The sequence below is a fragment of the Giraffa tippelskirchi genome, chromosome 2, assembly GCF_054371585.1.
Source record: "Giraffa tippelskirchi isolate mGirTip1 chromosome 2, T2T-mGirTip1v1.2.pri, whole genome shotgun sequence".
Lineage (NCBI taxonomy): Eukaryota > Metazoa > Chordata > Mammalia > Artiodactyla > Giraffidae > Giraffa > Giraffa tippelskirchi.
The window spans coordinates 69,848,340-69,863,185 of NC_137276.1; the positions used below are offsets into that span (position 1 = coordinate 69,848,340).

The 14,846-nt window shown below is 37.6% G+C and overlaps 1 protein-coding gene across 11 annotated transcripts in view; it reads left to right on the top strand.

The window, feature by feature from the left end:
• CTNNA3 (catenin alpha 3) overlaps positions 1 to 14,846 on the top strand; it is a 1,864,976-nt gene that overhangs the window by 1,488,108 nt on the left and 362,022 nt on the right. For all 11 annotated transcript variants that reach the window (XM_081568943.1, XM_081568944.1, XM_081568945.1 and 8 more), the window contains one exon: positions 9,076 to 9,227. In XM_081568943.1, the coding sequence (XP_081425069.1) occupies positions 9,076 to 9,227 (152 nt within the window). The remainder of the gene's footprint in view (positions 1 to 9,075; positions 9,228 to 14,846) is intronic.

Consider the following 14,846-nt stretch of genomic DNA (forward strand, 5'->3'; position numbering starts at 1 on the left):
CCCTGAAAATATGTATGTGAATTCCCTGGAAATATGTATACATATCCTAGTACCAAAAGATGTACAGTATGCTCATAGCATCACTATATATAAAAGTCTCAAATTGGAAATTATCTCAATGCCCATTACCTGTAGAATGGGTAAATAAATATGTGATATAGTTGTACAATGGAATACTATATAGTAGTAAGAAAAAATTAACCTACATACAACAATGTGAGATAAATCTCGTAGCCTCAATGCCAAGTGAAACTTGATACAAAACAATATATACAGTATGATTCCATCTGAATGAACCTATACGGGCAAAAATAATGTACTTTCTTAGACCTTTGTAGTCTCTTAGTGTAGTAATCATCCATTGTAAAAGAAATTGCTGCAAAACTTAGCAGCTTAAAACAACAAATACTATCTTTCACATTTTCTGAGAATTAGGAATCTAGGAGTGGCTTAGCTGTGTAATTCTGCCCTAGTCTCATGACACTGCTGTCAGGATGTCATTTAAAGCTGCAGTTATTTTGAAGGTTTGAGTGAAACTTAGAAGATGCACCGCTAAGCTCATCCATCTCTAAGATATACAGAAACAACTAACAAAAAAATTAAGAGGTAATGTGTTAATTCAATTAAATTAATGTGGTACATAATGAGCAATGTTCATCACAGAACATTACTTGGTACAGGTGCAACTTTAAAGACTTAAATAGTTACACTCCTTTAACCAATTAACATAATGTTAACACAGTTGAAAAGAATATGAGAAAAAGTGTGACAGAGCTAAATTTTACATTAAGTAGTCATGACTAATTCCTAAAACATCTAAATAAATGAATATTATTTATTAATATTAATGTATTATTGAGCAACGTCAAGACTAAGATCTAGGGAAAACAGCTAAGTCCTTTCGTTACTGGCAATACCCAAAGCTGGACACTCAGGCTAACTAAGTGATCCAGACTTTCACAGAGAAAAGATCTTTGCCAAAGGGGAGAAAAAGTATCAGTATCATGAAGCCATGACAACTGTCTTTCTCTTTGCTATTTCATTTTTTAGTTGTTTTGTCATTGTTTTTGTTTTTTTAGCCAATCCAGATGTTTGAAAAGTAGATATGGAGTCAGCAGTGAGGTCAGTTAAATTTCTTGTTAACTGTGTGATGTGTCATAAAGCACTCACTCTGATCCTTGCTTCTCTCATTTGAAGAAAAGCAAAATTCTCACTGGTTATTGATTTTTATGATATGTCATGTGTGAAGAACAAAGAACCTTGATAATCAATGTTTGTTCTACAAATTTTAAAAATGAAGAGTATGAGATATTTATAGAAGTCATGCATATGCTTAACTGCACTTTCAGTTATTATTCATTTCTTCCCACTTACTTAGCATAATGTAAAGAAATTATGACTTAGCATTATGTGAATTCTCAAAGCCAAATTCCTCTGTCATTGGTAATTTTCAAAGATAATAGTATAATTAGAAATATTTTAATCTGCATTTTATTAATGATAGAAAACATAATTTAGTGACATCATTTGAGATGATTAGCTATAATGAGTTTGGATTTTTTTTCTGACCTACTTAATCCAATAATTATGTGCCCTCACCTACTTTCAAAAGCACATAATAAATTTAGCAAGAATTGAGAAAGGATAAAATATTCTTGAGTTACTACCAGAGAGAGACTCAAGATCTGGGAGAAATTGGCTCTATTGCCAGAAAATTAACATTAATTTTCCCAGGAGCACTAAAATTAAGAAGCCCAAAGTATTGTACTTATCAAAAGGAGGCAGTGCAGCTTTGGGGTTCAGAGAGCAAGCTCTGAAGTCTCAATTATCAGCTGTTTGACCTCAGTTTCCTCATCAGTAAAATCAAGATAGCATTATAATGGCTTCCCTGGTGGCTCAGATGGTAAAGAATCTGCCTGTAATCCGGACACCTGAGTTTGATCCCTGGGTCAGGAAGATCCTCTAGAGAAAAGAACGGCAGCTCATTTCAGTATTCTTGACTGAAAAATCCCATAGACAGAGGAGCCTGGCGGGCTACAGTTCATGGTGTCACAAAGTCAGATAGTTCCTGCCTTACAGAGCTGCTGTGAGGATTAAATGAAACAATGCATATAAAATGCTTAATACAGTGTAAAGATGAGTAAGCACTCAATGGGTATGATTCTTCTGTATATTCTGAATAAAGTTGGTAGAGAAAGTACAGACTTCTAATGAGTTCAGGGCTGGCTTTGAATCTGGCAGTATAAAATAGACAAGATAGTTTTAAGTTTGAAGCTGACAAGATATTGACCCAAAGGCCACTTTTGTTTAACAAATCTGTACTCCAAAGTTCAGAACAGTTGATTCTACCTGGCATTTCAATTGATTAGACTGAATTTGTTTAAGGTGTCCCTCTCTTTGATCGATGATTGTATAACACAATGGTATATTTTGTATAAACCTTGTTCTCTTGAAACTTAGGTAGATTATGGATTTGAGATAGCTTTGTCAATTTGCTTTTCCTTTTAAATTACCATTAACTGGCTACTTAATTATACTCACTTTGTATTTTCTTGAAAGCATTAAAAAATTTCACTTCAACTCTGATCCAAGCAACCATATGTCCATAGTATGAATAAAGCACACCCACAGCTGATGTTTAAACTAATGAAATGAGGAATGTATTATACATCAGCTTTGAATAGTTCATTTATGCTGTTAGAGTGAAAAAAGTAGTAGTTTCCATCTGTACTTCAGAAATTGAACACTTGCTTCTCAAAGATTTCATTTTAATTGAAACTAATATTAGTTTATTAGTAAGAGGCCTCTAGAAGAGTTAAAATGAAATCATGTTGCAATAATAAATATGTTGTATTTTCCTTAAAGTATGCTAAATCTTTCTCACATTATTTCACATGGCAGTGAAAACTAGACCTTTACATAATTTTATGCTTCTCTCTCTCTTCTTTTTTTTTTTTGGCCAAGATCTCCATAGGAAGATGATGAGAGCAGTTTCAAATTGTAGAGAGATTAGTAACAGATGGAAGATATGGATAGAGTTAAATTTTTATTGTATGGCACAGTTTTTTCTTTATGAGAAAAACATTTTTTTAGTGGGGAAGATTTTGAAGAGGGTTTTGTCAGTGATAAACTACCACAAGTTTTGATACAACATCTGTTGGCATTTAGCTATGTCTTTAGGGTTAATGTTATTTTTGTTCAGTTGCTAAGTTGTGTCTGACTCTTTGTGACCCATGGACTACAGGACACCAGGCTTCCCTGGCCTTCACTATCCCTCAGATTTAGCTCAAACTCATATCCATTGATTCAGTGATGAGAATAACAAAGTGAGTAGGAGCATTGTCATTTTCTTTGGAGTGATCGTTTTGGTTGGGGATGGGAGTGGTTGCTGTTCACTCCAGCACCTGGAAATGTGAAATAACTGGACACATTTTCTTAAGAGTTTCTTCTTCTCTCAACACTATAAAAAATAGAGATTAACTCATTAAATATGCTGACTGTTCTCATAATCCCACATAATTATATTTTTGGAGATTACCGAATATGAACAAAACCCAAATTATACAAGCTGAACATGTTGCATTGTACTTATATTTTGTCTGACTTTTACATAATCATTCATTTACTCATGTGATAACTTAATTCATTTAGTTATTCATCTATTATGAGCCAGGCTACAAACTTGGGAGAAAGTTTCCAGGAACCAGTGAGAGTTTTGAATACTGTAGTGACATGATTTACTAATAAAACAACTTATTGAGAATCTATTTTGTGACAAACACTGGTGTACTTGTTACTGAGTTGCTTTTGTCAAAAGATTTTGTCAGTACTTATGATGAGTCTGAAGAATGAGAAGATCTTAAGCAGAAGGGTTATGAGGAACACTCAAGTGGGAGATAATGATGGTTAGAGGCAGTGGAACTGTACTGGCAATGCCTTTACAATATATTTGTATGGTTAGAGGAGGTTACACTTGGTGGACATTTGGATATAGAGGGTAAAAAAAGAGTGTGATGTAGAGAAGACAGCTGGGTGTTTTTCATGGATGACCTGGCACCAAAATAGAAAATAGTGGAAGAAAATTAGGCTTTCCAGGTATTTTGGTTTCAACAGATGGATTTGAGGTGTTACTAAAAATTCAGGTAGAATTTTGCAGTGGGCAGCTGAATCTATAGTTTTGAAATTCAGGGAGAAGGCCCAGATTAGAAATATATTGATACCTTGGGAGTCACATTGAAATTAGTGGGAATTTGGTTCAGGGCTATTTCTCCCAGGCAAAATGCTTGAATTAGCTTTCTCCTTGCTTTGTTATTCTGTTCACTGAAAATGAGAAAGCCATGTAATGAAATTTCACTATAGAACACTATAGCTGGTAAAGAATCCACTATAGAATAGTATTATCCATTAGAAGTTTTTCTGATGATATAAACATTCCATATTGCCACTCTCAAAACAGAATTCAGAAGCCTTTGACAGTGTGGATCACAACAAATAGTGGGAAATTCTTAAAAAGATGGGAATACCAGACCACCTTACCTGCCTCCTGAAAAATCTGTATGCAGGTAAAGAAGCAACAGTTAGAACTATACATGGAACAACAAACTGATTCCAAATTGGGAAAGGAGCATGGCAAGGCTGTATTTTGTCATCCTGCCTATTATGCCAGTGCATAATGCAAAATGCCAACCCTGCTTATTTTACTTATGTGCAGAATACATCATGAGAAACGCTGGGCTGCATGAAGCACAAGCTGGAATCAAGATATCCAGGAGAAATATTAACCTGAGATATGAAGATGACACCACCTTTATGGAAGAAATCTAAAGGAACTAAAGCAACTGTTCATGAAAGTGAAACAGGAGAGTGAAAAAGACGGCTTAAAACTCAACATTCAACAAACTAAGATCATGGCATCTGATCCCATCACTTCATGGAAAATAGATGGGGAAACAATGGAAACAGTGAGAGACTTTATTTTGGGGGGCTCCAAAATCACTGCAGATGGTGACTGCAGCCTTGAAATTAAAAGAGACTTGCTCCTTTGAAGAAAAGCTATGACAGCATATTAAAAAGTAGAGACATTACTTTGCCAACAAAGGTCTGTCTAGTCAAAGCTATGCTTTTTTCTGTAGTCATGTATAGACGTGAGAGTTGGAACATAAAGAAAGTTGAGCGCCAAAAATCTGATGCTTTTGAACTGTGGTGTTGTAGAATATTCTTGAGATTCCCTTGGACTGCAAGGAGATTAAACCTGTCAATCCTAAAGGAGATCAGTCCTGAATATTCATTGGAAGGACAGGTGCTGAAGCTGAAGCTCCAATACTTTGGCCACCTGATGTGAAGAACTGACTCATTAGAAAAGACCCTGATGCTGGGAAAGATTGAAGGCAGAAGAAGAAGGGGACAACAGAGGATGAGATGGTTTGATGGCATCATCAACTCAATGGACATGAGTTTGAGCAAGCTCCAGGAATTGGTGATGGACAGGGAAGCCTGGCGTGCTGCAGTCCATGAGGTCTCAGATTTGAACACAACTGAGTGACTCAACTGATTATGTCTATTAAGCACCTGAGCTTTGGTATATGTGATCGAGGAAATAAATTTTAAAACTGATTTTAATGGATTTAATGTTTAATAGATATATTTTGCCATATGTAGCCAGGTGTCCCCCCACCCGCTGCTTTTGTTTGCTTCTTTTTGGCCATGCTGCATAACTGCATGGCTTGCTGAACCTGACCAAGAATTGATCCCAGACCCTCGGCAGTGAAATAGGAGAGTCCTAACCACTAGACTGCCAGGTAATTCCCAACCAGGTGCCTCTTTTTATTGGATTGGCTTCTCTGGTGGCTCAGTTGGTAAAGAATCCACCTGCAATGGGGAAGACCTGTATTCAATCCCTGGGTTGGGAAGATTGCTGGGATAAGAAAACAGCTACCCACTCCCGTGTTCTGTACTGGAGAATTCCATGGACTGTATAGTCCATGGGGTCGAAAATAGTTGGGCATGACTGAGAGACTTTCGTTTTCACTTTTCACACCTAGAGAATGGACAGAGTAGAAAAGCAGAATGGATACCCCTGGTGGGTATAGTAACTAAGAATTAGGCTACAGATGATACATTTTAGTAGGTGGAGGCAAGAAGGTACTAAATAAAATATGCTTTGTGCTCATTCTCAGTTGTGTCCAGCTCTTTGCAACCCATTGGACTCTAGCCTCCCGGCTCCTCTTCCCATGGGAGTTTTCAGGCAGGAATACTGGAGTGGGTTGCCATTTTCAGGGGATCTTCCCAACTGAAGTTTTGAACCTGCATCTCCTGCATTGCATGCAGATTCTTTACCACTGAGCCATTGGGGAAGCCCCAAAATATGACTTCCCATGTATATTACCAACATTCCCCCATATCAAGAACATGACAGGTAGGATTGCAAGAGATGGTATGCCATGCATGAAGATAGGGATTTGAAAGTAGGAAAAAACAAAAATAATATTTATTAATAATTTTGTATTAGATAAAGCATTTATATCTTCCAGGTTTAGAATTATGACTCTAAAAATTAATCTGCCTTTATCCTGCCTCTTCACATGGGGCAGAAACTTCCTCCATATGATATGGTCTAGTAGTTAGAGTTTAAATTATGCCTTCTAGCAGTCAGAGTTCAAAACTCAGTTCTGCTCTATAGTAGCATAATGACTCTGTGAAACATTCTGTCTTTGTCATTCAACTAAGTATTAGCCAGAGATCAAATTGCCAACATCCGCTGGATCATCAAAAAAGCAAGAGAGTACCAGAAAAACATCTATTTCTGCTTTATTGACTATGCCAAAGCCTTTGACTATGTTGATCACAATAAACTGTGGAAAGTTCTGAAAGAGATGGGAATACCAGACCACCTGACCTGCCTCTTGAGAAACCTGTATGCAGGTCAGGAAGCAACAGTTAGAACTGGACATGGAACAACAGACTAGTTCCAACTAGGAAAAGGAGTACATCAAGGCTGTATATTGTCACCCTGCTTATTTCACTTATATGCAGAGTATATCATGAGAAACGCTGGGCTGGATGAAGCACAAGCTGGAATAAACATTGCCAGGAGAAATATCAATAACCTCAGATATGCAGATGACACCACCCTTATGGCAGAAAGTAAAGAAGAACTAAAGAACCTCTTGATGTAAGTGAAAGAGGAGAGTGAAAAAGTTGGCTTAAAGCTCAACATTCAGAAAACTAAGATCATGGCATCTGGTCCCATCACTTCATGGCAGATAGATTAGGAAACAATGGAAACAGTGGCTGACTATTTTGGGGGGCTCCAAAATCACTGCTGATAGTGATTGAAGCCATGAAATTAAAAGACGGTTACTCCTTGGAAGGAAAGTTATGCCCAACCTAGACAGCATATTAAAAAGCAGAGACATTACTTTGCCAACAAAGGTCTGTCTAGTCAAAGCTATGGTTTTTGCAGTAGTCATGTATGGATGTGAGAGTTGGACTATAAAGAAAGCTGAGCACTAAAGAATTGATGCTTTTGAACTGTGGTGTTGGAGAAGACTCTTACGAGTCCCTTGGACAGCAAGGAGATCCAACCAGTCCATCCTAAAGGAGATCAGTCCTGGGTGTTCATTGGAAGAACTGATGTTGAAGCTGAAACTCCAATACTTTGGCCACCTGATGTGAAGAGCTGACTCATTTGAAAAGACCCTGATGCTGGGAAGGATTGAGGGCAGGAGGAGAAGGGGATGACAGAGGGTGAGATGGTTGGATGGCATCACCAACTCAATGGACATGAGTTGGTTTAGGCTCAGGGAGTTGGTGATGGACAAGGAGGCCTGGCGTGCTGAAGTTCATGGGGTCGCAAAGAGTCAGACATGACTGAGCAACTAAACTGAACCGAACTGAAGTATTAGTCCAAGGTTAAAATCCAGGTTGTTTTAAGATTTAAATCATAGAGCACATACTGAGAAAAGTGCTGTGAATACACTGAAGAGTTAATAAATGTTACTATCATTAACCTAACAGCAAAGTTGGAGAAATGTGTTTAATTGAGACTATTTGATGGCGCTAGTGGTAAAGAACCTGCCTGCCGATGTAAGAGACATGAGTACAATTCCTGGGTCAGGAAGATCTGCTGGAGGAGGAAATGGCAACTCACTCCAGTATTCTTGCCTGGAGAATTCCATGGACAGAGGAGCCTGGTTGGATATAGTCCATAGGGTTGCAGAGTCAGACACAGCTGGAGTGACTTAGCTTCCATGCATTTTGAAATCTTGGCTTCCCTGATAGCTAAGACAGTAAAGAATCTGCCTGCACAGGAGACCTGGGTCCAGTCCTTGGGTCAGAAAGATTCCCTAGAGAAGGAAATGTCAACCCACTCCTGTATTCTGCCTGGAGAATTCCATGGACAGAGGAGCCTCATGGGCTACGGTCCATGGGGTCACAAAGAGTTGGACATGACAGAGGACTAACACAGTTTGAAACCTTAATTAAAAAAGAACATCCTATGGATTGGCCTTACTGATTTATATATCCCTACATTCATTCAATGTTCTTATTTTAGATAGAAATGTTTTATATATAAGATCACCAATTTCTTTTCATTCATCTTTTTGATGAGGGGGAAATATTTTATCAAAAGAAAGTTTAAAGTACTTTTATTATTTCTATGAGATAGAATTAGTAGGTTTAGGTAATTTTCTTCTATTTTGCAACTCAATTTTTAAAAGTATTTCTTTCTACAATTTCAACTGTTATTCACACCAATTCTTTTTTGTAAATTCTTTGGGCTTGCAATGGATAGGACAAAAAATGATAATATGGTTCCAGACTTAGTAAAACAAAATGCCATAAAGGAGAAATATAATTTTTAAAAATATTTTCATAAAGATGTCTTTCTTGTCTTTGATTCTCTTTACATTTCAGAGTTTCAAGATTATCCTGCCAAAATGTTTTGTCTCCATACATTTAAAAAATAATTGAAAGTTTATTAATCAAATATGTGTTTAACAATATGATTCTCCATTTGCCAGAAATCTGAAAATATAAATAGAACAATTTTCTCTTTCTTATTCATTTTAACAGCAATTCCTGAATTTGTAACACAAGTCAATGTTGCCTTGGAAGCCTTAAGTAAAAACTCTTTGGATGTGTTCGATGATAGTCAATTCGTGGACATCTCAAAGAAGATCTATGATACAATTCATGATATCAGATGTTCAGTCATGATGATTCGGGTAAGTCTGCTTTACCTTTCATTGAAATATTGTAGCACTCTTCACCATCTGGAATCCCTGGAATGATTGCAAGTAATGTTTTATTTCTGTGCCATAATGTCAATGCTGAAATCCATTAGAACTTTAGAAATTCGTATGTATCCCCAAAGTCAGATCTACTGTCACGAACAATGCTTTTACTTATGTATATGGTTATAACTTATGCAAATGAGCACATTTAAACTGCCACACGTGCAGAAATGATGGAATTCATTGTGTACAGGGTTTGCTGAAGTGTCACACAGCATGATCAGAAGCCAAAGAACAATGCATAAAGTAATTTCTTTCTTTCCTTGAATAGAAGGAGAGGATCTTTCTAATCACTATATTGAAATGTATAGGAAAGTGTATTTAAAACAAGGAATTTCTGTGTCTGCATCCTCTCATACTAGAACATAGAATCAGTGTTCTGTAAGAAATCTCACTTGGAGCTGCCAGGAACAACAAATGTTTGAGTGTTGTCTGTTTGGGAGAATATATACCACCTTCCCAAATGTGATAGTGAGTCATTTGTTGTGAGCACACTGAATATACGGAAACTAAGAGTATTTGTTCTTCCTTAAAATGTTAATTAGAGGTTTTGTGTGTGTGTGTGTGTGTGTGTACACACTTAATATTTATTTGGCTGTGCTGAGTCTTAGTTGTGGCATGTGAACTCTTGGTTGAGGCATGTGAACTCTTAACTAGGGCATGTAAGTTCTAGTTCCCTGACCAGGGAGTGAACCTGGGCCCCCTGCATTTGAAGTGCTGAATCTTAGCCAATGGACCACCAGGGAAGCCTCTTTTTTTTTTTTTTTTTTAAATTAATACTATTAAAAAGAGCAACAACAACAAAAACAGCACAAGTAAAGACATGGAGAGAGATTATTTTGCGATTGGTTCACCTGGAGGCAGAGTCAAGTATTTGTATTATCATTAGTCTATTTTGGAAAAAAATGAGACAGAGAAGCAATAAGGTGTAATTATGAGCCGCGGCAGGCAACTGGTGACTGAACCTGGAGAACTCTAGCAGAGTCCTATGGAACACATCTCAGAATCATCTTACCTCTGGGGAATAAAATCCATTTTATTTACCTATTCACACCTCTCCTCAGAGGCATCACCAGAGCCTCCTACTGTGCCAATCAAGCTCTTGTGGCCAAAAAAAGCCACTCTCAGGCAGGGTCTGGGTAAGATGAGTTGGTAGAAATGGTGAGTGAAATTTGTAAGCATGAGTAGAGTTCGATTTGATGCCTCTGGCCTTAACTATTAGTATGGCTGTGTGATGGAACTGCATGTGCTGAGGAGATATGGGTGGACGTTCACAGTATCTGATGGGTCTGAATGTCATAGTCAGGTTACATGGAGGAGTCTATAGAAATGGAGACAATAGAGAACCTTGTAGGGAAAACAAAATCAAGGTGCATGCTAGGCCAGAGGGACTCTTATGGAAGAAACTGAAAGACAAAAGTCTAAAGGTGTCAAAACAGAGGATCTAGCACTTAAGATCTTGGGAAAACCTTCAAGCAAGCCAGATATACATATAAGAGAAAACTCAGAATATATATTTAAGAACAAAATCTGCCTGCAATGCAGGAGACCCGGGTTTGATCCCTCGGTCAGGAAGATCTCCTGGAGGAGGGCATGGCAACCCACTCCAGTACTCTTGCCTAGAGAATCCCACGGACAGAGGAGCCTGGCAGGCTATAGTCTGCAGGGTCGCAAAGAGTCAGACATGACTGAAGTGACTAAGCAACAGCAGCAGTAATAGCAGTACTGTACTAGTAGTATATCTGAACTGCAAAGTACCTTTGCCAAATGTTTTCTTCTAACAAAGATTTTTGTGCTTTACCTGTGTGAACTAGTCGGGTAGTATTAATTCAGAGCTGGGAGGATAGGTGGAACCAGGAAGAAACATACTTCATACTGAAGGTATGAGGAAGATCCCTGAACTTCAGGAGATAGCTTTACAAGGGTGAAACCTTGACATTTCCAGTAACCCTGGATGAATATGTGTGAAGTGAAGATAAACCAATGAAATGGCCTAGGTGAACCAGGGCAGGGAATACTTTTTTTTTTTTACTGCAAAAGCTATTTAGGGATAAAAGTCTTATAACCTCTGCCACTTGGATATTCTAGTATTTAAAATTTTTCTCATTATCAAAATGGCTTACTTATAGCAAATTAAATTACCTGACCATATTTCTATATATCCTTCATACCTGGCAGTCCCTTTTAAGGCAAAACAATTTATTATAATTATTAACAGCCTTTGAGAGCAGTAGTTTGTCCATATAGTCATCTCTTTTTCAAGATAAATACTTCAACTTTTTCTCATAGGAATACTTTAGTATTTTGTGTTCTTCACTAGTCCTTATTTAACTTTTCAATAAACTTCAAGTGAGACTATCTAAAGGCATAATCTAATTAGAGCCTGTCCAATGTCAAATAAAGTAGCTTCTTACATTACTGCTATTAATATAGCCAACTACTGTTAACCTATTACTACCTTCTTAAACACCATGATTATTGATAGACAGTTTTTTTTTTTTTAATACTGTCATTACCTGTATATCCCTTCTCCATTTCAATTTGATGTGTTTGTTCTTGGCCCCAAATCCTAATGCTAATAAACTTCATCATATTTCTGAATGATTCTTCATGTAATTTATCAGTTTGCTTTTAACTTTGGTTGGTGACCATACCTAAATTAATATTAATTAGAAATATGAGACTATAATCTGAGTTCCTTCATCTAGATTATTAATAAAAATATTAAATCATATTGGCCCTTAATCCCTGTCAAATAGCCCCAATTAAGGGCATTAGTGCAAAGATCCCTTAGAATCTGATGTTCCAGTCATTGGAAACATACTGGTAAGTGTACAGTTTGAAATTTTTGTTTTTTTGAATGTTGAGGTAAAGATACTCTTTCTTCAAACACACTTCAAAGCTTAAATAAATAAATAAAAGAGATAAAGCAGAGCTCCTGTATTTAAACCTTTCAGGATAGTCTAGAGGCCCATCATTTCTGTCTTGACCCCGCCCCTCCCCTTCCCCACCTCCTCTTCTAGACAGCCTCCAAAGGCACCTGGATGCACTTCTGCAGGGATTCTTTAGAGTATAACCCATAAACATTTGTACTTAACTGCTAATTGGATTATAGGATGAAAATAGAAGTCTAATTCAAATATAATTAATGAAAATCTTTTTTTTTTTCCCCTTTGAGGACTGTCCCTTTATCATAGAAAATAATAAAATTGGTCTGGAATAATCTTCTCTTTAAAAGGTCAGGTGAAATGCTGACCAATATCTTGACCTCAGAATTGAAAAACATTTAATGCTTTATTCAGAGTATCTAAAGAGTGTCAACATGAAGGCAATACAGGTATAATTTTTCATGTTCAGGGAGGGCTAGGCTATGCTCTTGAGAATGTGTGTGAGTGTTACAAAAAATCTTAGACCTAAATTTTCAAGAGTGTTCTTTGGTGCTCTTAAGATGATAAAATGCTAACTTAAGATCAGAGCTTAGTATTTTATAGTTTTACAGATATTATTATACCTGCCTTTACTATTTATTTTGATGAATAACTATGTTTACCATTATTGAGATTATTTTAAAAATTTCTGAATCAAATACTGTGACATTTACTATTACTATCTTCTCTGGATTCAGTGTGTGGACAGTTGAGGTTGTAGAATCTTGTTCTTAACCTTGGAGAGTAGGGAGTATTATTTTTTCTATTATTATTATTTTTTTATTTGTTAGTGTTTAATGTGCATGCTAAGTTGCTTCAATCGTGTCAGACTCTGTGCGACCCTATGGACTGTAGCCCTTCAGGCTCCTCTCTCCATGGGATTCTCCAGGCAAGAATACTGGAGTGGATTGCCATGCCATCCTTCAGAGGATCTAATTCACTTCTCTTACATTTCCTGCATTGGCGGGCAGGTTCTTTACCACTAGCACCATCCCGGAAGCCCTGTTGGTGTTTAATATCTATGTGTAAATTTTATAGTGATTAAGAGCTATGTGTTCTGGTCACTCAAGATGGTTATTCTCTTGCTCTCTGTACATCCCCTTGCCAGACTAGTGTCTGCTTCACTTAAATCTTAAGCACATGACTGACCTTCCTATATACTTGCCCCAGGCCCCAGCTGGTGATTGTTCTTATCAAAGGGTGGTAAGGGGCGTGCCTCTCTGCTGGTTTCCCTGGAAACTGATGAGCCCACCTGACATCAATTCCCTAATAACTAGTAATCGCCCCTTTCCCCTGGTGTGAAGACTGCTGCCACGTCTTGCCAGCTTTCTGCTGCCACGTCTTGCCAGCTTTCTGCTGCACAGGATGGGGCATCACTCCAGGACCTGACCTCAGATGGGTAAGCTCCCAGGTAAACCATTGATGTCTCTCTAACTGACTCTGGCCTCTTTCTTTGGCCTTGAACCTGGGCAAGCACGGGGCTTGTTAGGCATAAGGTGAAGCCCTACAAAAGTTCTTACAATGGTTAAGACTATGGCAAGTAACACATTTCAGTATGCCTCAGATGCCTCCTTTGTAAAATAAACTTGGTACTATACCTACTGCAAAAGATTATTTTGCTGATAAAATGAATTATGTTAGAAATGGAATGCTTTAGTAAGTAGTAGTCTCTAATAAGAAGAAGGTTTCTATTACTATTAACACCGATCTCAGGTGGTCTTGGCCTGTGGCAGCTTGAATCAGGATTTTGGTTCCTGGCCAGAGATTGAGGTCAGGCAGTTCCAGGGAGAGTGCCGAATCCTAACCACTGGGCCACCATAGACAGTGGCAAAGTCCTGGCCCATGAGCTGTGTAGAAATGAATTTCCACACAGAGGTGGAAAGTAGTGAAACAAGTGTTTACTAGGAAGAAAAATAGTACCATACATATGGATAGACACATGGGCAGGCTCAGAGAGAGTCATGCCGTCCTAGTAGTTTGAATCACATTTATGGGGAATTTCTTCTGAGTTTACTTTAACCAGTCATCTTGCTTTGCCTGGTTCTAAGCCTGTATTTGGTTTATCCCCGGGTCCTCCCATGTGTGTGTGTGCCAAGATGGATTCTAGCAAAGAGACCTATGGGTAGCAGCATCACTTACTATGAGGTGATGGCCCTCCTATTTTGACTTCCAAGGAGACTTTCTGTGCATATGTAGTCAGGGAAGTGTTCTTCGCTTTGAAAATGAGGAATACGTGGTCTTTTATCTCCCTCTTCAATCATTCTGCTTTTATGGAGTTTCTGGTATTATTCTGTCCACAAGGGAGAAACTATTCAGCATGGGACCCATCTAGCTCCTGCCTCAGTACTACTGATGCTGCCTATTATTTTGTATATCTTGAAGAATGTTAGTTACAGAAGCTACAGAAATATGCTCATAGAGCAACGTGAAGCTGAAACCTGAAAAGTAACTTGAAAGAGTGAAGTTCTAAGCAAAGAATTATGTTTTTTTCTCAAAATATTGTTTATAGAAGAGGATATTCATGTTTATTAACATTGAATACCTGAATTATAGATGATATAATGCATTTTTTTCTTTTGAACCCATATTACTTTAAACTAGCATTATAGTTCTGCATATTATT